Below are 26,439 nucleotides of genomic sequence, written 5' to 3'. Positions count from 1 at the left end.
TGAAATCATGCATGGCACGGAAGGTTCCTCTGCTTAAACCAGCACATGTCAAGGCCCGTCTTAAGTTTGCCAATGACCATTTGGATGATCCAGAGGAGTCATGGGAGAAAGTCATGTGGTCAGATGAGACCAAAATAGAACTTTTTGGTCATAATTCCACTAACCGTGTTTGGAGGAAGAAGAATGATGAGTACCATCCCAAGAACACCATCCCTACTGTGAAGCATGGGGGTGGTAGCATCATGCTTTGGGGGTGTTTTTCTGCACATGGGACAGGGCGACTGCACTGTATTAAGGAGAGGATGACTGGGGCCATGTATTGCGAGATTTGGGGAACAACCTCCTTCCCTCAGTTAGAGCATTGAAGATGGGTCGAGGCTGGGTCTTCCAACATGACAAATACCCGAAGCACACAGCCAGGATAACCAAGGAGTGGCTCTGTAAGAAGCATATCAAGGTTCTGGCGTGGCCTAGCCAGTCTCTAGACCTAAACCCAATAGAGAATCTTTGGAGGGAGCTCAAACTCCGTGTTTCTCAGCGACAGCCCAGAAACCTGACTGATCTAGAGAAGATCTGTGTGGAGGAGTGGGCCAAAATCCCTCCTGCAGTGTGTGCAAACCTGGTGAAAAACTACAGGAAACGTTTGACCTCTGTAATTGCAAACAAAGGCTACTGTACCAAATATTAACATTGATTTTCTCAGGTGTTCAAATACTTATTTGCAGCTGTATCATACAAATAAATAGTTAAAAAATCATACATTGTGATTTCTGGATTTTTTTTTTAGATTATGTCTCTCACAGCTCACAGTGGACATGCACCTACAATGACAATTTCAGACCCCTCCATGATTTCTAAGTGGGAGAACTTGCAAAATAGCAGGGTGTTCAAATACTTATTTTCCTCACTGTACATGATATAGATTATTGGTTTACCAAACTGCTCAATATTTTAGGTTTGTCAGAATCCATTTGAGCAGACTAGTGGAATTAAAAGGTTTTGTGGCTTTTTATCCATATTTGTTAGCTTTGAGGCCATATAAAGGCAAATTAATGAAGCCCTTTCCTCTCTTTTGGAGCAGTGGCATAGTGGTTATTTCTTGTGCCCCAACGCATTGAGGTGTGGTGCTCATATAGATCACGCAAGTTTGAATCATTTAAATAAATTAAAACTCATTCTAAAACATGTACTCTTCTAGGGTGTGGTGATTCGACAGGACTCCATCTTAGAGCTCTGTCTACGGGAAAACCCTGTGTCCCCGGCCACAGCGGGGGCCCGTACGGTTCGCTCCCTGTCGCGGGATGGTGCAAGTGACATGGGCTCGCTGGGCGAGCTGGCCTTGCTGCAACGGCAGCACAGTCTTTTGCAGGAGGAGCTTGGGCGTCTCAGGGGATCTGAGGGCAAACTCAGGGACAGTGAGAGAGTTAGAGCTCAGCTGGAGAAACAGCTCAAGGATCTAAAGACCAATAGCGCCACTCTAGGGGATGTTACCCGAACTCCAGGCTCACAGGTGAGTTTATTTTTTTTGTAGTTCAGTAAGCTTTGACTCTAAATAGTAGATGTATGATGACATGTTTTGGATGATCATTTAATAAAAAAGTTGTATTTAAGTTTTAAGATTTGTACAAATTGAAAGCAAAGGAAACATTATGACATAAAATAAGGAATCTATTCATTTCTGCACTATTTTTAGGAAACTAATCAAATAAGCACATTTGTGACATTGACCATGTTATCTTTTTTCACAAAAGGTCAAACTTCCTTTTTGTTGAAGCATACAAGATGCTCTTCTGAAATCAGATAAAAATGCAAAACAGAATTATTTTTAGACTGTTCCTCTCATGATTTTTTCACTTGGGGCAGTGTACTGAGGCTCTTGGTGAAGAGTTTTGCCATGGCAAGCACTACTTATATTTTCATCAGAAAATGTACCTATATAGTTATCTTATGCAATTTTTCTTCTAAAGTGAATTGATTTAAGGATGTTTAGATATTTGTCCTGGAATACAAGGAACACCCTGCTTAAGTTATAAATGTAACTTTCTGTTTGTTTTACCCTCAGTTATGGCCTGAGTGAGTAGCTGTTCTCCACAGGGGGCTTGAGGAGACTCAGCTCGAAGATTTTTTTGTAAATTATGAGAGCATTTTCATTTTTGGGTGAACTATCCCTTTAAATAAAGCCACAACTAGAAAACATTGTTATATATGAAATATTAGCCCCAAAAAAAGTTCATTATTTACTCACCCTCATGTCATTCCAAATTTCTTCCAATGAACTTAAAGGAATAGTTCACCCAAAAATGAAATTTCTCTCATGATTTACTCACCCTCCTGACATTCCAGATGTGTGTGACTGTCTTTCTTCAGCAGAACACAAATGAAGATTTTTAGAATAATTTCTGAGCTCTTTAGGTCCATACAATGCAAGTGAACTTTTTGAAGCTCCAAAAAGTACATACAGCCATCGTAAAAATAATACATATGATTCCAGTGGTCTAATTCATGTCTTCTGAAGTGAAACTCTAGGTGCTTAAATTTACTAAAAATTCAAGAGGGTCAAGAGCATTGGCAAGTTCACATGAGAACTGCCATGTGAAATATGAAGAAGAAAAACAGAAGCGCTGTGTTGTGTACAATGGAGGAGCATAGTTAATCATACATAGATGCCTCATTCGGCTGGTTTGGATACATCATCTGCAGCACCATCTTGGAAATGTGAACAAGGAGAGCTGTTTGAATTGGTTTGAATGCTAGTGAGTGAGTGGAGGAGATGCCTCAGACTGAGCTCCTTGCTCAGGCTGCTGCATTAGCTGCTTTTGTGTGGAAACAGCTGCTAATAAGTTATCTACTGATGTAATTATATGCAGAAGAGTCTTACATGCTAACGTCATGCAAGAGGTAGTTTGAACTCCTCCCTCGTCAACATACAACCCTCATCTGGCCGGAAGTGAACATTTTTTGTATTAAAAAGTTTTAAATATTGATCTATTTCTTGCACACGCCTAGCGTTTAACTTCAGAAGACATTCGTTAGACCACTGGAATTTAAGAATTATTTTTATGATGACTTAATGTACTTTTTGAGCTTCAGAAAGTTGGCACCATTCACTTGCATTGTATGGAGCTACAGAGCTGAGATATTCTTCTAAAAATATAATTTGTGTTCTGCTAAAGAAAGACAGTCATACACATCTGGGATGGCATGAGGGTGAGTAAATTATGAGAGAATTTACATTTTTGTGTGAACTATTTCTTTAAAAGGAGATGTTAGGTGGAATGTTCATGCTGCTCTTTTCCATACATTGAAAGTGAATGGGGACAGTTAAACTAAAAAATAAATGAACAAAAAATATCATAAAAGTATACCATAATTGGCTGGTGAGCTGTATTCCCAAGTCTTCTGAATCCATACTAAATATTTATGTGATTAACAGGGCAAAACTTATGTTGTTATTCACTGAAAATCTTCCCCTCTGCAGTAGTTCTCAAATCCACTCGTTCATGTTACTTAAAACCAGTTAAACTTTTAAAAATGTTCTTCTCTTCAAGGCCCCACCAGCTCGTAGAGAAAGTGAGGCCGACCCCAACACTGACACTCCATTGGCCAACCAGGAATCAATGGACCAATCGGATGGCTTGCAGGAAAGCAGTGACGTGGAAGTGGACGTGATTTCTGATGATGATGATGATGATGATGATGATGATGACGAGGTGGATTCGAAGGTGTCCCCACGCTCAGAAAGCCCCAGAGGTAAGTGCCATTATTATTACAGATCAATTCAGGATGGGAAAAAACATCAAACAGTTCAGTTTTCAAAAGCATTTGTGTTTTGCATAATAAAAGCTATGCTGTTGCTAATCTGTTCTGAGTTGTTATTGGTACGTTGCCAGGCGATTACTACAGTGTTCTGGGAGGTTGCTAATTGGCCAAAGTCAAAATGTCCCCACCCCTAAGTCTCTAAGACATTATGGTGCCTAGGTATGGCTCGGGTCCTTGGGGATTTTTTTCACCTGATTTGTGATGCAGAGTTTTTGGTAGATTCAGGTTGCTATGGAAACCTGCGAGTTTTAGATGGGCTTGAAAAAATGACAAATTCTATGGGATTTTTTTCACCTGTTTTATCGTCCGTCAAGTGAAAATCATAAATCTGATTGCTTATAAAATTAACATCTCATCTCTCCTCAACAAGCCACACGATTTTAGGAATCACTCATGTCTGTTGCACAAGTGGTGCGGAAATAAGAGCAAACTAAACTTTAATACTTAGGTTTAGGGGTTTAAAAAAAATCACAAACCTCAAGCATAAACATAAGTAATAATGATGCTTGCCTAAGCAAAGCACCACTAATAATACAGTATTTACAGTAAGTCAATACCATGAAATGTTTAATACTTAATTACACCTTGCACCAATGTTGGCAAGCTATTATCACAGATGGTTGTGTTTAAGAATTCAGTGCAGTTAATGTACTAAAAGGATTTGTGAGTTATTCTCCAGCATAGCATAATAAAATCTGCTCTGATTTTGCTTTGATTTTGTATATGAAAAGATTGCATATATATCAGACAGCTTGTGCAGATATGCTTCACCCTGAACTCCGTAAACTTTGGCCCTTTGTTATACTAATAGCAGCCTACACACATGCTTATGCAACCAATGTGATTCCCTCACACATACACGTTGAATTTAGCACATTGAGCATTCCACACACACAAACCCAGAAAAAGGAAACACAAACTTCCACACCAGTGCATAATACACTTTCTCAGAGGGACCAAGCTGGAACTCCTCAGACTAAATAAAAAGCCTGGTTGCATTTGATTGATGATTGCATGTTGGTAAGGTTGAGAAGTAAGAATTGCAGGTTGTAGATTTGAGAGTAATCACACCCAAGAGTCACACATGTCATTTAGTGTGTCATTCAAGTCTTCTGGATTTTAAACTGCCTTGTCTCTATGTTTAATGCCCAAGTCCTGTTGTACTTCTCATTATTTATCATCCGTCTGCTCCATTTGGTTTATTGTTCTGTTTACTCATCTTTACCATCCAGATTTGCAAGACATTCCTGAAGAGACCGAGACAGCTACAGATCCCCGGGAGCGGGACATCTCACACTGCTAATATTGCTCCATTATCAAGACTGGCCTGTTTTCTGCTTTGATGTAACAGACTATATGGACTCTATGAGCAAGTCCCCCTCTTAAAACTTGGAAAAGTCTTATTTAGTTAATAAATATTCATTTCAATATATACGTACAGTATTTAGTTGTATCCAGTACTTTTGCTAACAGCTTCTGTGTGGCCGTTTATGACATGTTAATATTCAACATGCCTTCTCCTTGGAATTCAATCAAATGGCTTTCGACATCAACGGACCAATAAGGATATGCCATGGCTTCCTGGCATTACAAAATGGAGCTGCAAATAATGGGACTTTGCACTTGATAGTGGCATAAAATGTTTTTCTTACGATTCTAAAAGTACCTAAACAAACCAAACATAACTGTTTTCTGTTCCACTGGGAAAAACATTCAGATATTGTATGTACTGTATGTGAGATACTATTGCTTTGTACTGATTATACATGCTGGAGCACGCAAAACCAGGAGCTTTTGTTATTATGGAAGTGAAATGTTCTTGTTTGTGAGAGGTCATTGTAAATGTCTCTTCCTTGTGCTTTATTTTAAATGTATTTATTTTCCTTTCTTTTGGACAGATTTATCATCTTTCAAGCATGTTAAAGCAAGTTAGAAAGAAGCCATAACTTGAAATGCTACATTGATCCTGGGACCAAATGTGCTGGATCTCTACTTAGAACAAAAAGTATATTTTGTGGAATATTTTAATAATAATGTCAAAACAGCCTTTGACATTCACCTTTTTCACAGAATTGAGGGCTCTTTTATGATGGAAATATATTGCAATTTGAAGCAATATATAGAAATATATTTGCATCTATAGCAAAGAACTTACTAAACCCAGGAAGGTTTTTTTGGTTTCTCAGCCCACAATGTGCGTTTATGGGGAACACTTTGTAAATATTGGATGATTTGAAATGGATCTTATTACCAAAATTTGCCACCAGCAACTTTTGACGTGTCTTACTACAATTTTGCTCGTACTTTTGTTTTGTTTAAGAATGTTTGTGCAATTACTTGACTTTGTGCCAAAGTGTGCTTGGCTGAATAGTGCTGAGAAATATGCTTTACTTTTGTCAATTCAACATTTCAGGAAGGAGCATCGTAGAAATTATTGTAGAACAATATTCTTCATGTTTTAAAGGAACTAGAAAAATAAACATAGGATTTATCAAAATGTTTGTATGGAAAATGACAAGAGACATTGTTAAAATGTTTATACAATGTTTCACATATTGAGGTAAATCTAGAATATGAGTTATGAGATAAAGAATTAAATCTGTTCATATACAACAGGCTTGGCTGTTTTTTCTATCATTTGTACTTGTCAGAGGAACATTTTGTAGTTGAAGTGTGTGCAAAATGTCAAAAATCCCAAAGTTTGTTCTAAAAGCTTTAATCTAATATTTTTCTGCATGCTAAATGTTTAGATGCATTATGTCATAAGGGCAAACAGGAAACAGAAACAGTTTATCTCACAATTCTGACTATGTCTCGATGTTGCGACATTAATACCCATAATGTTTTGTTTTTTGCATCATATTTATGTGTTTTATATTGCTAGAAATAGTCACAATTGTGAGACAAAGTCAGAAATAACTTTTTCTTTTTTTTATTCTGTGGTGTAGTCTACAACCCCAATTCCAATAAAGCTGGGACAATATGGAAAATGCTAGTAAAAACTAAAAGGAGTGCTTTGTAAACTCTATTCACCCTGTGCTATCTTGAAAGCACTACAACAACACATGTGATTTAATGTTTGTTTTGTTTTTGTTGTTTTATATATATATATATATACACACTTTATTTCAAATCAGATGATTCCAACCTGCTCCAAAAAGTTGAGACCAGGGTAATTTAAGACTAATAACACTCTGACGAGTAGAAATAACAAGGCATTGTGAATCAGGAGATGTTAAACAGGTGGGGCTATTGTGTTATAGTATATAATGAGCCTCCAAAAAAAAGCTTAGTTCTTCATGATCAAGGATGGGTCGAGGCTTGCCAATTTGCCAGCAGATGCATCAGCAAATAATCCAGCACTTTGAGAAGAATTTTCCCCAAAGACATATTGGAAGGATTTGGGGCATTTCACCCTCTACAGTGCACAATATAGTTAAACGATTGAAAGAATCATGACATGGGCTTGGAAATAGTTCTGCAAACCTTTGTCAGTGAACACCAATCGCCGCTGCATCTTGAAGATGCAAGTTAAGACTTTACTGTGCAAAGCAGAAGCCATACATCAACACTGACGAGCAGTGTCGCTGACTTCTCTGGGCTGTGTCTGAGATGGAAAGTAAAACAGTGGAATAGTGTTTTCAGTCCACATTTCAAATAGTTTTGGAAATTGATCACCTAAGCTGTTATCAGCGTCAGGTCTAAAAGCCAGTGTCTGTCATGGAATAGGTGTGTCACTGCCCATGGCATGGATCATTTGTACATCTGGGCAATATTAATGCAACATGTGCTGCCATCCAGACGCCATCTTCTCCAGAGACGCCCCTGTATTTTACAGCAGGACAATGCCAAACCTTATACCATACTGCCCAGTTTACAAGTGCATGGCTGTGTAGGCAGAGAGTACAGGTGCTAGATTGGCCTCCCTGTAGTTCTGATCAGTCTCCAGTAAGAATGTGTGGTGCATTATGAAGAGCAAAATATAGCAACAAAGGCCCTGTAGACCTGCATAATGGATGAATGGGGGGGAATTCTGTTTGCTAAGCTTAACAAACTTTTGTCATTGCCCAAACGTTTAATAAGTGTTATCAGAATAAATGATGATGTCACAAATTGGTAAACACTCGACTGACCAAACTTTTTGGAGCATGTTGCAATAATCTGACTTGAAATCAGTGTACATTAACAAAATAAATACATAAATTCACATGTTAAAACATCAAAAGTGTTGTTGTAGTGCTTTCACTGTCCCAACTATTTTCGAATTGGTGTTGTAGCTACCATGAATGTTGTGCTTTAATGTGGGATATTCCATAGAACAATATAATCTGAACACACACATTTACTATTTTTACTATTTACTATTGGTAAACTGTCTGAAGTATATGCAAATGCATTCCAAGCACAACATTTACCTTTAATTAGAAGCGTTTACTGCTGATTAATATTAAAGATGAATAAAGTAGATTTCCATTTGTGTATTGTGCAAATCATTGTTTGTACCAATCTGAATACCATGCATGATAATAGATATGTACAGCTAAAGACATTTATATGCTTTCTTTGTTCTAAAATTCTGAGTTTTAACTTACCCTGGCCTCTAGACTGAAAATAGACTGGTCATTTAACCTGACACCAAGCATTGTCCATTGTCATCAGCAATTGCTGAACGGAACTCACAATTGCACAATTACAGTACTAAGGTGTTCTTTACACTCCAAGTATAATAATTGTTACCGCTTTTACACAATTGATAGATTAGCTGTGGTATGGTAATACAGATCACATGTAGATGACATCTGACGATCCACTGACTCTGTATTAAACTTACATAAATGGGTGATATGAGTCTGAATCTGGCTCACAATATTTCCTTATCCCTCACTCCCCTTTTCAAAGGCTCTATGAATAAATTGAGGGATCAATCCTTTAGATGTCAAAGTGTATAGGATGCAGCATATCAAGAGGCCTGGTGTCAGACACAGTGTGGTTCCCCAAAGCCTTAGTTAAGGATAGCACAGTGTTTCACATTAGGAAAATAAAACTGTAAAACTATCATTGTGGCAAATGACGAGCCATTAAGGGAACGGTGCAGCTGGGGATGCTGGTAATGTAATGTCACACACACAGACACAGAGAGAGTGAGAGAGGCTTTGGCTTATTATAGCCAGAGCCGAAATGTGTCCATTGGCATCCATTCTTTGTGTGCCTCCTTTGTCATGCCTACTCAATTTTTCTGCAAATTCTTTCACAATAGATTTCACAGGACCATTATGAGGTATTGAGAGGTAATAAGAAACAAAGAGTAAATGAATAGATAAGCAGATAAAACTGAGAAGATAGGTTGAAATATAATAACAAAAGCAACCAGGAGTGAATCTATACTGGCTAGAAAAAAGTTAAACTTAATTTTACAACGTAATAAGGCACAGAAAGCCAGAGTATCGATAAGGTGAAATCAATACAAAGTTGCCAGATCAGAAACCACACAGTGGTTATAACTGTATTAGTTGAGCTATATTGAGCTAATCAGTATATGGGTGGGGGTTATTAGAAAAGGGGAGCTACATGATGTCCCCTCAAATAAATGCCTTCCTACTATCCCATGCTCAGTTTGGTCTGTCCCCACTTTACTCCCCTTCACTCTCTCTCTCTCTCCTCCCGACGTTCTTCACTTGACCTGCTCCTGTTCCAAGACCACTGCTGCTCACCTTTACATATTGCACTCTGCCACTCATATCTATTTCTCATACCATGATCCCTACCCTTCGACACCAAGATGGAGGCCATCAAGAAGAAGATGATGATGATGCTGAAGCTGGATAAGGAGAGCGCTCTGGACCAGCCCAAGCAGGCGGAGACCGTCAGGAAAGCAGCAGAGGACAGAAGCAAACAGGTCAGACAGAAAGAACAAAGATTAACTTTTAAAAGTATAGTTCACACTAAAATGATCATTCTATTATAATATACTCATCTTCATGTTGTTCCAACCCAATATGACTTTCTTTCTTCCTTGGAACACAAAAGGAGACATTTGGCAGAATGTTCACCTCAGTCACCATTCACTTTCACTGCATCTTTTGTCCATAAAATAAAAGTGAATGGAGACTGAGGCTAACACTCTCCCTTGCTTCTCCTTTTGTGTTCCACGGAGGAAACAAAATCATTTAGGACAGTTTGGAAAAACACAGAATTTTCATTTTTGTGTAAACTAAACATTTAAGATTTGTTACAATTGATCTTGACTAAATGGTATAAATTGGAGGTCTTTATTGAGTGCAGATGTTCACAGAGAGTTGAAGGTCTTTTGGAATATATAGGATATTTATAGCAAGACTGTATCAATATTCAGAATTTGGGAGGACCAGGTGTAAGAGTTTTAAAAATGACCCTTATTGTTATACCAATAATCTGAATATTGGTTAATGTCAATGGTGTTATGGCCCTGTAGCCCTTTCATCTGTGGACATTTCTAAAAGAACACACTGTAGACAGAAACAATATTGAACGCAGCATAGAACCACTATTTTAAGCATTTTCTATCTAGAATTAATTGGATTAAGCTTTAAATTTCCATGTACAATTATTCTGGATAGAAGACATCAGGATCTGGATACGAGAGATCAACAAAATCCACAATCTGTGTCACTGAACTAAATTAAATGTGCAAAGAATATCATGCACGTGGACAAGGTTGAAGACAGTCCAAATACCACCTGAAGAAATTACTTCCAATGCCCGGGCATGATATGAGAAGTCTTACATACAGATGCCCCAAAAACTAAGAAGTGGTTTGAAGGCTGTGATCTGCCCCTTTAGGAATGCAAGTAGGATAAAGAGAGTCTTAGCAGGAGATGGAGAAGGAAGATGTGGGCAGGGCTTAAGATGTGTGAAAGGTTAGGGTAGCCCCTCTGAGGGTATTTATACTAACATATGGTCAAAGTAGAGGTTTGTTAAGCCATTTATCTTAGCAGACCACCAGGAGAAGTTGATTTAAGGAGGTAAAAACACTGGATAGGGGTGCTTAGTGATGGTGGGGCAAAAATAAAGAATAATGCCTTAGAGTTGATGATTTCACAGAAATCATACCAGAGTTGATGATTTCACAGTGCTAATATGTCACTCTTTATATTATATTATTATATCCCATCCCTCCTCTTGTCTTCCAGACTCAAATGTTTCTTTCTCCTAGCATGAGGATGAGCTGATTAAAATGCAGAAGAAACTGAAGGGAACTGAGGATGAGTTGGATAAATACTCCGAGGCACTGAAGGACGCCCAGGAGAAACTGGAGATATCTGAGAAGAAAGCCGCGGATGTGAGTTATAGCCATTCACAAAGTGCAAAACTCAAACGCACATTCAAAAATGCAGCATCCCACACGTTTTCCATGGATTCCTGTTGGCGCCGCACCTTAATTTCTCTCATTCTCTCCATTCCCTCCTCCGCAGCTGACTCTGTCACTAATCCTTTTTTTGACCGTGATGTTAACTAGACAGACTCCAGCTTCTATTATCCCAGCAGAGAAACTATCCATTACATTTCATCAAATTCTTTCTGTCATCTACAATGCCGGTCCAATTTTGAGAGTACAGGGCCATTTTAGGCATGAAATACAGTGGGTACGGAAAGTATTCAGACCCCCTTAAATTATACACTCTTTGTTATATTGCAGCCATTTGCTAAAATCATTTAAGTTCATTTTTTTTCCTCATTATTGTACACACAGCACCCCATATTGACAGAAAAACACAGAATTGTTGACATTTTTGCACATTTATTAGAAAAGAAAAACTGAAATATCACATGGTCCTAAGTATTCAGACCCTTTGCTGTGACACTCATATATTTAACTCAGGTGCTGTCCATTTCTTCTGATCATCCTTGAGATGGTTCTACACCTTCAACTGAGTCCAGCTGTGTTTGATTATACTGACTGGACTTGATTAGGAAAGCCACACACCTGTCTATATAAGACCTTACAGCTCACAGTGCATGTCAGAGCAAATGAGAATCATGAGGTCAATGGAACTGCCTGAAGAGCTCAGAGACAGAATTGTGGCACAGATCTGGCCAAGGTTACAAAAAAATTTCTGCTGCCCTTAAGGTTCATAAGAGCACAGTGGCCTCCATAATCCTTAAATGGAAGACGTTTGGGACGACCAGAACCCTTCCTAGAGCTGGCCGTCTGGCCAAACTGAGCTATCGGGGGAGAAGAGCCTTGGTGAGAGAGGTAAAGAAGAACCCAAAGATCACTGTGGCAGAGCTCCAGAGATGCAGTCGGGAGATGGGAGAAAGTTCCACAGGGAACAGCACAGGGCTGTTAATCAGAAGGTTGCAGGTTCTAACCCCACGGCCACCACCATTGTGTCCTTGAGCAAGGCACTTAACTCCAGGTTGCTCCGGGGGGATTGTCCCTGTAATAACTGCACTGTAAGTCGCTTTGGATAAAAGCGTCTGCCAAATGCATAAATGTAAATGTAAGTTGTAGTAAGTCAACCATCACTGCAGCCATCCACCAGTCGGGGCTTTATGGCAGAGTGGCCCAACGGAAGCCTCTCCTCAGTGCAAGACACATGAAAAAACACCTGAAGGACTCCAAGATCTTGATAAATAAGATTCTCTGGTCTGATGAGACCAAGATAGAACTTTTTGGTCTTAATTCTAAGCGGTATGTGTGGAGAAAACCAGGCACTGCTCATCACCTGTCCAATACAGTCTCAACAGTGAAGCATGGTGGTGGCAGCATCATGCTGTGGGGGTGTTTTTCAGCTGCAGGGACAGGACGACTAGTTGCAATCGAGGGAAAGATGAATGCAGCCAAGTACAGGGATATCCTGGACGAAAACCTTCTCCAGAGTGCTCTGGGCCGAAGGTTCACCTTCCAACAAGACAATGACCCTAAGCACACCGCTAAAATAACGAAGGAGTGGCTTCACAACAACTCCGTGACTGTTCTTGAATGGCCCAGCCAGAGCCCTGACTTAAACCCAATTGAGCATCTCTGGAGAGACCTGAAAATGGCTGTCCACCAACGTTTACCATCCAACCTGACAGAACTGGAGAGGATCTGCAAGGAGGAATGGCAGAGGATACCCAAATTCAGATGTGAATAACTTTTTGCATCTTTCCCAAAAAGACTCATGGCTGTATTAGATCAAAAGGGTGCTTCTACTAAATACTGAACAAAGGGTCTGAATATTTAGGACCATGTGATATTTCAGTTTTTCTTTTTTAATAAATGTGCAAAAATGTCAACAATTCTGTGTTTTTCTGTCAATATGGGGTGCTGTGTGTACAATAATGAGGAAAACAAAAATGAACTTAAATGATTTTAGCAAATGGCTGCAATATTACAAAGAGTGAAAAATTTAAGGGGGTCTGAATACTTTCCGTACCCACTGTATATCAAAATGAATCAGTCCCCTTTAGGTGTTCGTTATCCTACCAAAATTATAGCACACTGTCCACCAGTGGTCTTCTAAACAGTGTTTTACCCCAACAAACCCATAACTCACATAGAAGTAATAAAGTGTAGGTGATATTGCACAAATACTTGTGATTTATGGTATTAGGGAGAAAATTACCTTGACACACCTTACAACATGGTTGGAAATCAGTGTTTGTGAGAGGAACACAATGAACATAGCAACTAAATACAATCAGCCCACTAGCAACATCATGTCTGGAGTGTATCCTGTTAGCAATGTCCCGTTAGAGTGCCGTTACGTCCCTATTAATCTAGGACGATCGAAGGGACATCAACAACCAGAACAACCCAATATAAATAAACAGAATCTCAAGCAGACCACCAACAAGGCTTGAAGCGCAAGAAGCAGGCTTTACTGAGAATTATTAAATGCATTTACATACATATGATCAAACTAAAGAACATAAAAATGGTGAAAAGGGAACAAGAGTGTTGCCAACAAAAAGAAACAAGGAAAACCAACTAACCAAAAGTCAGAAAAGTCTTACTGAAAACAAAAACACAAAATAAATCTGCCTACTCTAGCTAAAACAAAAACATACAATTCGTGGCAACCACTCCTTACCTGGTGTTACTAGACAGTGTTAAGGTCTACATGTTGCAACATGTGAGGGCCCCTAACCTGTTCCCAATTCAAAAATATAACATGATACCTGAAAGGTCCAAGGACATTACAAAGTTGAAAGAAAAGAAAACAAAGCACAGAAACAGACTGAGAGGCTTGTCAATAAAAACCACAAGCAATACAAAAACAGGTCTCCTCATATCACAGCCATCTTGGATTTTATAGACCTAGGTGATCTCAAGACTCCACGTGCAATTGGCTGATCACACAAGACATGTGATGATTGGCTGGAACTAAGGCAAATGGAGGAACCAATGGGGCAGGCTCCTGCAACAGAAAACACACAGAGAGAAAACAAAACACATACGCCTAGAGGGCGTAACAAGTGCATCTAACTATATTTAATGCTCCTCTTTGACTAGTCAATAAAGTCAGTACTTGTGACTTACAGGCTTGGAACAATGCTAAAGTTCTTGTCTATGTTGAGTAAACACATCAGTAATTATCAGTAAACTTCAATGTATCTAACAAAGAAGACAAAGACAAGTCATTGTTAATTGCCATTGTGTATTTTGACACCCTCTGTGACAGCTAAACTAAGGGATCATGGTCAACCCTGTCACACCAACAGTCTTATGTTGTCCCATTGTTCTGGGCACCGGCTATAGCAGGCACACCTGTAGTCATTACGTTTGGCCTTCATAAGATGTTAGTCTTGGATTGAATACCAGACGCTTTGAAAGGAAAGTGCAAGATAGATGGATAGAGACATACAGTAGGCTACATTAGTGTTTTTTTTTATATATACAGTATATACAGTATACATGACTTCAGACTGACTGAATTGTATTATCGAGCCTGGTCTTATGTAAATGACGTGGCTGTGGCAACATTGGATATTACGTGGTTCCTTATAAGTATCACGGCAATTTAAAGGTGAAATGTCCACTGAGTGGCGCTAAAAGCGAGTTACATTTTCTCCCAAACAGATGAGGTTTTAAGGTTAATCCTTGTGAGTTTTAAATGAACAAAACCTACCTCCCTACCCTAAACCTTATATCTAATAGATAGTATCAGAAAAAGCAAATGTGCAATGAAAAACAAAGAAGGTTATTAAGGTTAATGCCCTATCAAGTTTTAAATCAGCAAAACCTACCTCCCTACCCTAAACCTTCAATTTAGCCCTAACTGAAAATGCAAGATGAAAAGTGAATCTGCTGAAGGAACTATACATTTTGTGGTGCTTCTTTGTCACTTTTGGGCCCTGTGTCGATTCACATGTTCTTTAGGACTTGTACACTTTGCATTGCAAGTGCAACAATCTATCAGTTGAGCTACACATCAATTTGGTCACACTTGAACAAGCTTGTTGTGCCAGGTGACCAATTTCCTACATACTGTAGCTGTGCTAGTTCATGTCTCTCGCATCAATCTGCAGTCATTCATCTTTTCGGATTTAATGTCCATTTATTTATCACTGTATTTGGCAAGTACCCATGTGCAGAATAATCTACATTCAGCCGGTCATTATGACAAAAAACACTTGTGGTGTTTCAAGACCCCTTCGCTTTATGTCTGGGTGCCGATCACTTTGTCTGGCTTTAATTTTCAGTAGTGACATTCTGACTGTACATTACCATGTACTGTATCTGTAGTCTTTTTTAAAGCTCTTTAAAAAACCCTGAGAAAGAGAAATAACTTGCAATATTCATGTCAGTACCAAAGGGAGACAAGCTGTAAAATAACATACATTTCTATGGACTTGTATAACTTGTATAATGTAAGTTGAGGAGGATTTTCTTTTGTTTTCAATCTGGCAGCCCCTAATCAGACAGCCAGCATGAGAAGAACAGTGGGTTAGAGTGGGTTGCCTCCATTACAGTTGTCGCTTCAAAATCTATTTCCATCCCTGCCTTGAATCAAAACCCCACCATCGATCTCTCACATACCTTGCTACCCCACACAGGTTTTAAAACTGAGTTTAGCAACCTACCAGGCTAGTTTTGATGATAATTCAGAGCTCAGTCCAATTATTCACTCATCATCATGCAGTGTAATGTTGACAGACAGGCCCTCTCAATGCAGCAATCTGTTTTGAATGCAGGGGCGGATCCTTTAAATAGAGCTCTGAGCAATTGGCCTAACAGTGCTGCCTATGGTGTCCGGCACATTTATGGTGTAAATGTGAGCGGTTAAAAGGATAGTTTGCCCAAAAATGAAAATTCTGTCATGATTCACTCACGCTCATGTTTTTCAAAACCTGTATGATTTTCTTTCTACCATGGAACACAAAAAAGGCAGAATGTTAGCCTCAGTTACTATTGAAGTTCATTGCAGCTTCTTTCCTTCTAAAATATTTATATGCCTGTTTAAATATGTCTACAGCTGGCATTTGGGTGGGTGGGTGAGAATTATCCTGTTGGTCCAAGCGAGAGCATGTACAGTATCTCTCAAAAGTGAGTACACCCCTCTCATTTTTGTAAATATTTGATTATATCTTTTAATGTGACAACACTGAAGAAATGACACTTTGCTGCAATGTAAAGTAGTGAGTGTACAGCTTGTATAACAGTGTAAATTTGCTGTCCCCTCAAAATAACTCAACACATAGCCATTGATGTGTATACCGCTGGCAACAAAAGTGAGTACACCCCTAAGTGAAAATGTCCAAATTGGGCCCAATTAGCCATTTTCCCTCCCCGGTGTCATGTGACTTGTTAGTGTTACAAGGTCTCAGGTGTGAATGGGGAGCAGGTGTGTTAAATTTGGTCTCATCGCTCTCACACTCCCTCATACTGGTCACTGAAAGTTCAACATGGCACCTCATGGCAAAGGACTCTCTGTGGATCTGAAAAAAATAATTCTTGCTCTACATAAAGATGTCCTAGGCTATAAGAAGATTGCCAAGATCCTGACACTGAGCTGCAGCACGGTGGCCAAGACCAAACAGCGGTTTAACAGGACAGGTTCCACTCAGAACAGGCCTCGCCATGGTCGACCAAAGAAGTTGAGTGCATGTGCTCAGCGTCATATCCATAGGTTGTCTTTGGGAAATAGACGTATGAGTGCTGCCAGCATTGCTGCAGAGGTGGGGGGGTTGAGGGGTCAGCCTGGCAGTGCTCAGACCATACGCCGCACTCTGCATCAAATTGGTCTGCATGGCTGTCGTCCCAGAAGGAAGCCTCTGCTAAAGATGATGCACAAGAAAGCCTGCAAACAGTTTGCTGAAGACAAGCAGACTAAGGACATGGATTACTGGAACCATGTCCTGTGGTCTGATGAGACCAAGATAAACTTATTTGGTTCAGATGGTGTCAAGCGTGTGTGGCGGCAACCAGGTGAGGAGTACAAAGACAAGTGTGTCTTGCCTACAGTCAAGCATGGTGGTGGGAGTGTCATGGTCTGGGGCTGCATGAGTGCTGCCGGCACTGGGGAGCTACAGTTCATTGAGGGAACCATGAATGCCAACATGTACTGTGACATACTGAAGCAGAGCATGATCCCCTTCCTTCGGAGACTGGGCCACAGGACAGTATTCCAGCATGATAACGACCCCAAACACACCTCCAAGACGACCACTGCCTTGCTAAAGAAGCTGAGGGGGATGGTGATGGACTGGCCAAGCATGTCTCCAGACCTAAACCCTATTGAGCATCTGTGGGGCATCCTCAAACAGAAGGTGGAGGAGCACAAGGTCTCTAACATCCACCATCTCTGTGATGTCGTCATGGATGAGTGGAAGAGGACTCCAGTTGCAACCTGTGAAGCTCTGGTGAACTCCATGCCCAAGAGGGTTAAAGCAGTGCTGGAAAATAATGGTGGCCACACAAAATATTGACATTTTGGGCCCAATTTGGACATTTTCACTTAGGAGTGTACTAAATATTAATGGCTGTGTGTTGAGTTATTTTGAGGTGACAGCAAATTTACACTGTTATACAAGCTGTACACTCACTACTTTACATTGCAGTAAAGTGTCATTTCTTCAGTGTTGTCACATGAAAAGATTTAATCAAATATTTACAAAGATGTGAGGGGTGTACTCACTTTTGTGAGATACTGTACAAGTGAGTCTGTCTTGGAGGTCAAAATGTCAAACCAAGCACCTTAACGCATATAACCTATAATGTAAACAATCCATTAGATGCATAACAAGCTGCTATTTCTAACCACCCCAGATAAACACATACACATATAGAATCTCTGTTCCCAGCAAGTGTAAAAATATTTTAGTGTGCAGACATGTAAAAATATAACTTTTGAGTCATAAAGTAAGTGCTGTATTTAGCAACTGAAGGCCTTTTGTGACAACTGAATTGTAGACTAGCTTGAGGCAGGGTTGTCACTTAAAGGAATAGTTCACCCAAAAATGAAACTTCTGTCATCATATACTCGCCCTTATGCCATCCCAGATGTGTATGACTTAATTTTATCTGCTGAACTCAAATGAAGATTTTTTAGAAGAATTTCTCTTGGTCCTCACAATGTAAGTAAATGGATGCCAAAATGTTTAAGCTCCAAATATCACATTAGTCATCATAAAAGTAATCCATATGACTCCAGTGGTTAAATCAATGTCTTCAGAAGTGATATGATAGGTGTGGGGGATCACTTTCACATTCTTGTGTTTTTGGTGATTCACATTCTTCATGCATGCTGCCCCCTAATGTGCAGGGAGAAGAATTTCTAGGAAAAAAGGATTTAAATATACATTTTTCTCACTCACACCTCTTATATAACTTCTGAAGATATAGATTAAAACACTGGAGTCGTATGAATTATGCATTTGATGCATTTATATGCTTTTCGGAGCAGTAACATTTTGGCACCCATTTACTTTCATTGTATGGACCTACAGAGCTGAAATATTCTTCTAAAAATCATAATTTTTGTTCCGTAGAAGAAAGAAAGTCATGCACATCAGGGATGGCAGAAGGTTGAGTAAATGATGAGAGAATTTTCATTTTTGGGTGAAATATCCCTTAAAATGTCCATTTATTTAATGCTTTTGATAAGTCCCCTTAGCTGGACAAGTCATCATTTTTATTTATATAGCGCATCCTTTCAATCAGCTTTTCCCAACTTTTCCTCAAGTGACCAAACCAAAGACGACTGTGGCAAGGAACAAAAAATCTGTAAGTGTTAGATGTTAGATAGTGGAGGGAAACCTACATAAGATGTTTGTTATTGAAAAAAAAAAGGTTCAACTGGGTGAGCCAGTTCCCCTCTGGCTATACAGCATGAATTTAACATTAGTTATCTACGAAGCTATTTGTAATACAAGCCATGTTTTAGTCAAGTAGATTAACCTATTATACTCTGCCTGAAATTTTTCACACTCAAATTTAAAAGCTCCCTGTTCACACTGGACTAATTTCATACATATGTTCTCATTTTACAGATAACGCTCTATATTTTAAGAAATGATGTCAACGATTAATAAATAACAATGTAAGTGTTTGCAATATTATGATAAAAGTCTTATTTTATTCCAGAGGTTAATTGATGCAACTTTTTTGGTAGGCAATGTTAAGAACTTAAGGGTGTTGATTGAACTAATGATTGCGTGTCTTTGAAGGGGTGCAGTCAAGTAACAATCATGACAGATCACCATACAGTATTGGTTATACTCAAATATTTACTCAATGGTTAGTGCCTGAACAAACCCTTAACCCTACAAATTAAAAAAGTGTGAAACTTGTCCAGTAGTGTCACGGGCACGAATGATACCTCTATATGATAATTCATGTGGCTTATTGGAGACATTTTCTAGGCAATAGAACTATAGAAGACTATAAAATAGGTGAAAAAAACCATAGATTTATTTACATTAAAATGTAAATAATAATATAAAATATAATATAAGGAAAATTCTTTAATAAAAAATGTAAAGTAATAATAAGATAAGTGAGCTGAGCCATACGAGATATACAGTAAGTGTACATAAAGTATATACAGTATACTAATATATATATATATTAGAAATTGGTACTTTTATTCACCAAAGTGGCATTCAGCTGATCACAATGTATCAGTCAGGACATTGATAACGTGAACAATTACTATTACAATTTGAAAAACATTTTCAGAACTTCTTAAACTACTTCAAAAAGTTCTCGTCAAAAAAATCATCCACATGTAGCAATTACAACTTTGCAGATTCTTGTTATTCTAGCTGTCAGCTTGTCCAGATTTCACCCCACACTTCCTGTAGCACTTGTCATATATGTGGCTGTCTTGACTTCTCACACACCTTATAGTCTAGCTGATCCCACAAGAGCTCAATGGGGTTAAGATCCATAACACTCCTTTCCAAATATCTGTTGTCCAATGTCTGTGCTTCTTTGTCCACTCAAACCATTTATTTTTGTTTTTCTGTTTCAAATGTTGCTTTTTCTTTGCAATTCTTCCCATAAGACCTGCACCCCTCATTCTTCTCTTTACTGTTGTACATGAAACTGGTGTTGAGCGGGTAGAATTCAATGAAGCTGTCAGCTGAGGACATGTGAGGTGTCTATTTCTCAAACTAGAGACTCTGATGTTCTTATCCTCTTGTTTAGTTGCACATCTGGCCTTCCACATTTCTTTCTGTCCTTGTTAGAGCCAGTTGTCCTTTGTCTCTGAAGAGTGTAGTGTTCACCTTTGTATGAAATCTTCAGTGTTTGGCAATTTCAAGCCTTCATTCCTCAAAACAATGATTGACTGACAAGTTTAAAAAAAACTTATAATAATTTACCTAATATTGACCTTAAGACATGCCAGTCTATTGCATAATTTAGCAACTCAAAAACAAACACAAAGACGATGTTAAGCTTCATTTAACTGAACCAAATTGCTTTCAGCTGTGTTTGATATAATGATATAATTTTGTTAGCTTAAAATATATATAATATATATATATATATAACAAAACACTTTCAACAAAATATATACTGTGTATATATATATATATATATATATATATATATATATATATATATATATATATATATATACACAGTATATATTTTGTTGAAAGGTGTTTTGTTATATATATATATATATATATATATATATATATATATATATATATATATATATATATATATATATATATATATATATATATATACAGTATATATTTTGTTGAAAGGTGTTTTGTTATATACATATATATATATATATAACAAAACACCTTTCAACAAAATATATTACATGACTTTACCAGTGGAATTGCTCCACAACTGATTTTCACCAATACAGTGACAGTGAGGAAAGAGCCATCGAGATCTCCTGGCGTTTTGGCGCCATCGCCTGGTAAGATCGTGGTAGGATATGTTAAGCGCGCCATACAAAATTGCATGGGAGGCAGCAGGAAGGGAGAGACAGGAAATGTTAATACATGATTTTGCTGTGGTCGTCTACAGCAGAATGATTCAGGATCGGTCAACATTCATGTACCTCTAATATTCTATTGGGGCACAACAGATAAAGGGCCAGTTCACCCAAAATGAAAATTCTGTCATTTACGCACCCTAATGTTTTTTTTTTTTTCTCAAACCCCTACTTTCTTCTGCAAAACATAAATGGAGCTCTTAGGCAGAGTGTTAGCCTAAGCCTAAGTTCTTTCCATACAATGAAAGTGAAAGGAGGCTAACATCTTTTAAGTCATATGGGTTCAGAACAACATGGGAGTGAGTAAATAATGACAGAAGTTTCATTTTAGGTGAACAACCCCTTTCAGGACATTTCAAATAAAAATTTATTACATAGAAACCACAATATAAACATGAAAACCATACCCTTGGGCCAACTTTTAATTGTGTTCAGCACTGTGTAAGAATGCCAGCTAGATTGCGTTCTAAACCGCAGAAGAAAAAACAGGGAGCTGTACTGTTATAGTCTTGTTTAGTGTTGCCCAGGCCTGTGAATTCAGCTTGTTCACTGGATTCTTTCTTTATTACACGATGTATGATGTAATCCTGCGGGTAAACTCTATAAAGCAATCTCGAATCTGTCTGATTACTTCATTTACCCGAACAATCAAATTATAATCTCTCATCTTCATTAAGTACTCCTTGTAGAAAGTGAATTAAATCATTCTTATGGGCTGTTGTAACACCACTCAGACAAAATAGATAATATTTTCCATGGGAGACCTATACAGACAAGCCAGTGATGAATTGGTTAATGTCAGCACTTGAATAGTGGCACCAACAAGGTCTTTCTGCAACTGACACATGAAAATATAGATTGTGGGTTTGCAATAGTTCAGATTGCACGGAGGCACACCGCACTATAGCAATAACTGAATCAGGGTTTGTTTACTCAAGAGCCCTGTCACCTGAATTATGACACCATAAATGGGATTTCAAATGTGTTTAACTTTGGATGTTGTGATTTAATGTGTCTTTTAGAAAGGCAAAAACCAACATCCTCTTGTTCACAATTAAGAGGCAAATGAAACTAAAACCAAGTTTTCTTCCCTGAGTGCTAACATGTCTTATCATTTCACTTCATTATGCAAGAGAGACTGGGATTACATTCCAATGGTCGGGTTTATAGAGTATATTATAATACACATAACAAAAACTATTGGATTTGCGGCACATCTCTAGTTTTAGATGCATGACTTAAAGGAATATTCTGGGTTCAATACAAGTTAATCTCAATCCACAGCATTTGTGGCATAATGCTAATAACCACAGTAATACAATTTTTACTAGTCCCTCCTTTTGTTAAAAATAAATAAATAAAAAAGCAAACATCTGGCAAAAAGTTTGGCACTTACAATGGAAGTGAATGGTATGGGGGCCAATTTGTTTGTGTTCAAATACTCACTGTTTCAAAAGTATATCCAAAAGACTTAAACAATATGCATGTTAACATGATTTTAGTGTGATAAAATCGCTCATAAACACTTTCTGTGTAAAGTTACATCCAATTTTACAACTTTGTTGCCATGATGATGTAACGGTGATGACAAATAACAAGAGCTACATCCGCCTAGAACAGTAGTCTGCCACAAAAACAACTATTTAAACAACTTTACAGCTCAAATAATATGTAACGGTAGCCAGCTGGTACGTGATATCTGAGCAGTGTGTAAATCTGAATCTCCTTAAAGGAATATTCCGGATTCAATACATGTTAAGCACAATCGACAGCATTTGTGCATGGCATAATGCTTTATATCTTCTGGCTATACTTTTGAAACAGTGAGTATATAACCCAACTCTCTGTTCCCACTTCTATCTGTCAGTGGATCACCAGCTTTCTGACGGACAGGCAGCAGCTTGTGAGACCAGCACTGGTGCCCCCCAGGGATGTGTGCACTCCCCACTACTCTTCTCCCTCTACACCAATGACTGCACCACCAAGGATCCTTCTGTCAAGCTCCTGAAGTTTACAGACGACACCACTGTCCTCAGCCTCATCCGAGATTATGATGAGTCTGCATACAGAAAGGAGGTTAAACAGCGGGCTGTCTGGTGCAGTCAAAACAACCTGGAGCTGAATACACTTAAATCGGTGGAGATGATTGTGGACTTTAGGAGGAACACCCCAACACTGACCCCCCCTCACCATTCTAAACAGCACAGTGGCAGCAGTGGGGTCATTCAGGTTCCTGGGCACTACCATCTCACATTAACTATATATAACTAAAGAAAAGGCCCAGCAGGGGTTGCACTTCCTTCGCCAGCTGAGGAAGTTCAACCTGCCACAGGCGCTGTTGATACAGTTCTACTCAGCAGTTATTGAGTCTGTCCTCTGCACTTCAATAACTGCCTGGTTTGGTGCAGCTACGAAATCAGACATCAGAAGACTACAAAGGACAGTTCGGACTGCTGAGCAGATTATTGGTTGCCCCGATGACTTTTCTAGCCTCCTTGCTAGCATGTCCGACTCCCATGCCGGTGATCGCTGGGTCGAATCCAGCTCGGGGCGGGTCGAGTAGGACCGGTAACACTGGTGCCTTGACCCAGATGTGAGTGAGGTTTAGCCGGGGAGAGTGTTACAGAAGCCAGCTGGTATGTGATAGCTGTGCAGCATGTAAACCTTACTCTCCAGGCCTTAAGAGACGCAATAGAGGCTAGAGGCCATTGCTTTTCTAGCCTCGTTGTTAGCCCATCCATTTACATTTCTTCATTTGGCAGACGCTTTTATCGTCTGAATCATTTTAAGGAGACAGTGGTACAAAAATGCCATATTACAAAGTTTCACTAGCATTAGAATAGTATTCAAAACATATACAAGTGCACTTTTTTGTTTTGTTAAGTGCTCTTGGAAAAGATGCGTTTTAAGGGTTTATCCGACTCCGATGCTCCCATTAGGACAGTGACAAATACACAAATATGATAAGAGTTAATGTAAGTGCTTTTATAAAAGTATAATCTTCACATTCCTCAATTTAAACCCTCCATAAATTGGCCCCATTGTAAGTGCCTTAGTGTAACCTTGATTTTTGCTTTAAAAATAAAAAAAAAAATTAAAGTAGGGATGCGTTGTGGTATAGTCAATATTAAGCCTCAAATGCTGTAATTTTAGATTAACTTGTTTTGAACCCGGAATATTGCTTTAATTAAAAAAGAATGCAATTTCAGAACATGTATAATGTAATTGTTACTAGTTATCCTGTATACTTGATGACGAAGCACATTTCATATGTGAAATGAGCAATATTATTCTGTAACATCCTCTGACTAATGAATACAACAAAAAGAATTGAGCTTAATGAAAACAGAGCCCAGTTTTTTCCCTGATCAGAGCCGACTCTACCAAAACTTGGTTCATTATTATAAATTACCTCTAAAATCTCCCAATGATCATCAGAGTCCTACACTTTCCCACTGATCTAAATTCAAGCACATTCCTGGATCAAGGAGTGGCCAGGAATGCTATAATGATTTATTTGCCCTACGTCATCTACCTGGCCAGGACACGTGTAAAACAAGGGGTGGCTCTTCCGTAAGAATTACGTAGGTCGCGCAAAAACTGCTGACCGGAGATCAACTCTGATCTCTAACGCCTCCCATCCCACTGGGACTGCACGCCGCGTCACCTCTGATCCAGGAGCAGTGTTTCCACCTCACTCTCCCTTCACAAACCGTTGGGGACTGGGTGGGGTAATCCGGAAGTGGGCTGGGGAAAAAAAAGAAGTAGTTCAGAGTGAAGAGAAAGCAAGAAAAAGAGTCCACTACATGACATTAAAACTCATTCGTCGTTTATTTGAATGAGAGACAACCAAACGACTTTTTGCATTAGGAAAACTTTGCCACGTCCTTAACTTTCGGAGCTTTTCGTTGATATCGTGTTGCTGTTTTTTTTACATCCCAAACACTATTATTTGCGTTTAGCACAATTTGATTGAGATACCGTTGCTCCAATCAAAAGACAAGCGCGTGCAACGTCTGATCCGCACGTTACTACCAACCACTCTCTCAGCGTTTGACTTGTTGGCGGGGCGTTGGTGCTTTGGACTTTTTTCTTCTTCTTCTACTTCACGGCTCGGTCCGCTACGCTGCTCGAGAAGAACCCGCTTTATTCGACCACACTACTCTTAAATTAACTCGCTAAAATGGCCGGATCCAACAGCATCGACGCCGTGAAGAGAAAAATCAAAGTTTTACAACAGCAAGCAGATGAGGCAGAAGAAAGAGCCGAGATTTTGCAGCGACAGGTCGAGGAGGAGAAGCGTGCCAGGGAGCAGGTAAGTGTCTCTCTGTGCTGCTTTATTTTCTACTTTCAAGCGACAGGAGTTACATTGTTGCGGTCCGAGCAGAGACACAATGCATCCCAGTGTGTATCGCGTGCATTGTTGCGGAGCTCGTGCAGAAACACCGTTGCGTTGTAGTTTCACACCACAGATTCAACGCCCTTTCAACTATGAGAGGAATTTCAGAATGTGGGGAAACTCTTAAAAGTCGAGTTTGCTCTTAAAAGTGCTTGTGACATAGATATGACCATGCCGAAGCTATAAAACAATAGTCGGGATGATTTGATAGTGTCCTAATATCCAAGAAAAGGATGGGCCGGTGAGATAGTTATTGCACAAGCTAATGCGCGTGAGCGTATGGACGAGTCATCATTATTGAAGCCGCACAGTATAATTCGTACCCAATTTGCGCTGTGCAAAACACAGCGAGATATCAGTATTTTGCTGTGTGTAGTCCATGCCACTTGTGTGCTCATTTTAGAGGGTTTTATCCCATATTATCCCATCCTCATGTCTCACACATTGCTGGAATTATGCAGCCGAGGCCTAGAGGAAGTACCAAAATAGCTCTTCTTTTTTATCTTTATTATTATTGCTTCGTAGAAAACATGTTATAGAACGAGGGCGGACACACAAAAGATAAATTACATAATCTAAAATAATTTCTATGATGAGAGATCTTATTGGAAGACATTTTTAGTAATAAAAAACCCCTTGCTGAATCATTCGTAGGCTACTATAGTTTTTTTTTTTTAAGTTTTATTATTATTATTATTGATGATCGACGTGTGACCTCATGTTCAAATAACGCTTTGAACGTCGTGTAGATGTGGGCACATTATTGTTCATCTGGGTCACCAGGTGCTCTTC

General features: G+C 39.0%; 2 protein-coding genes across 7 annotated transcripts in view; both read left to right on the top strand.

Moving 5' to 3' along the window:
* arhgef1a (Rho guanine nucleotide exchange factor (GEF) 1a) overlaps positions 1–8,218 on the top strand; it is a 76,234-nt gene extending 68,016 nt beyond the window's left edge. For both annotated transcript variants that reach the window (XM_052135975.1, XM_052135976.1), the window contains 3 exons: positions 1,199–1,510; positions 3,549–3,750; positions 5,052–8,218. In XM_052135975.1, the coding sequence (XP_051991935.1) occupies positions 1,199–1,510; positions 3,549–3,750; positions 5,052–5,122 (585 nt within the window). In that variant the 3' untranslated portion in view covers positions 5,123–8,218. The remainder of the gene's footprint in view (positions 1–1,198; positions 1,511–3,548; positions 3,751–5,051) is intronic.
* A 1,380-nt stretch (positions 8,219–9,598) lies between these two features.
* The window catches only part of LOC127650178 (tropomyosin alpha-3 chain-like), a 33,914-nt gene continuing 17,073 nt past the window's right edge, over positions 9,599–26,439 (top strand). For 4 of the 5 annotated variants that reach the window (XM_052135422.1, XM_052135420.1, XM_052135423.1 and 1 more), the window contains exons 1-2: positions 9,599–9,715; positions 11,012–11,137. In XM_052135422.1, the coding sequence (XP_051991382.1) occupies positions 9,599–9,715; positions 11,012–11,137 (243 nt within the window). Of the gene's footprint in view, positions 9,716–11,011; positions 11,138–25,015; positions 25,564–26,439 lie in introns of those variants that run through there. The other variant, XM_052135424.1, reaches the window with a different exon arrangement.

Source organism: Xyrauchen texanus, chromosome 10 (assembly GCF_025860055.1).
Source record: "Xyrauchen texanus isolate HMW12.3.18 chromosome 10, RBS_HiC_50CHRs, whole genome shotgun sequence".
NCBI lineage: Eukaryota > Metazoa > Chordata > Actinopteri > Cypriniformes > Catostomidae > Xyrauchen > Xyrauchen texanus.
Note: the sequence above shows the minus strand (reverse complement) of the source record. Positions and strands in the feature narration are given on the sequence as shown.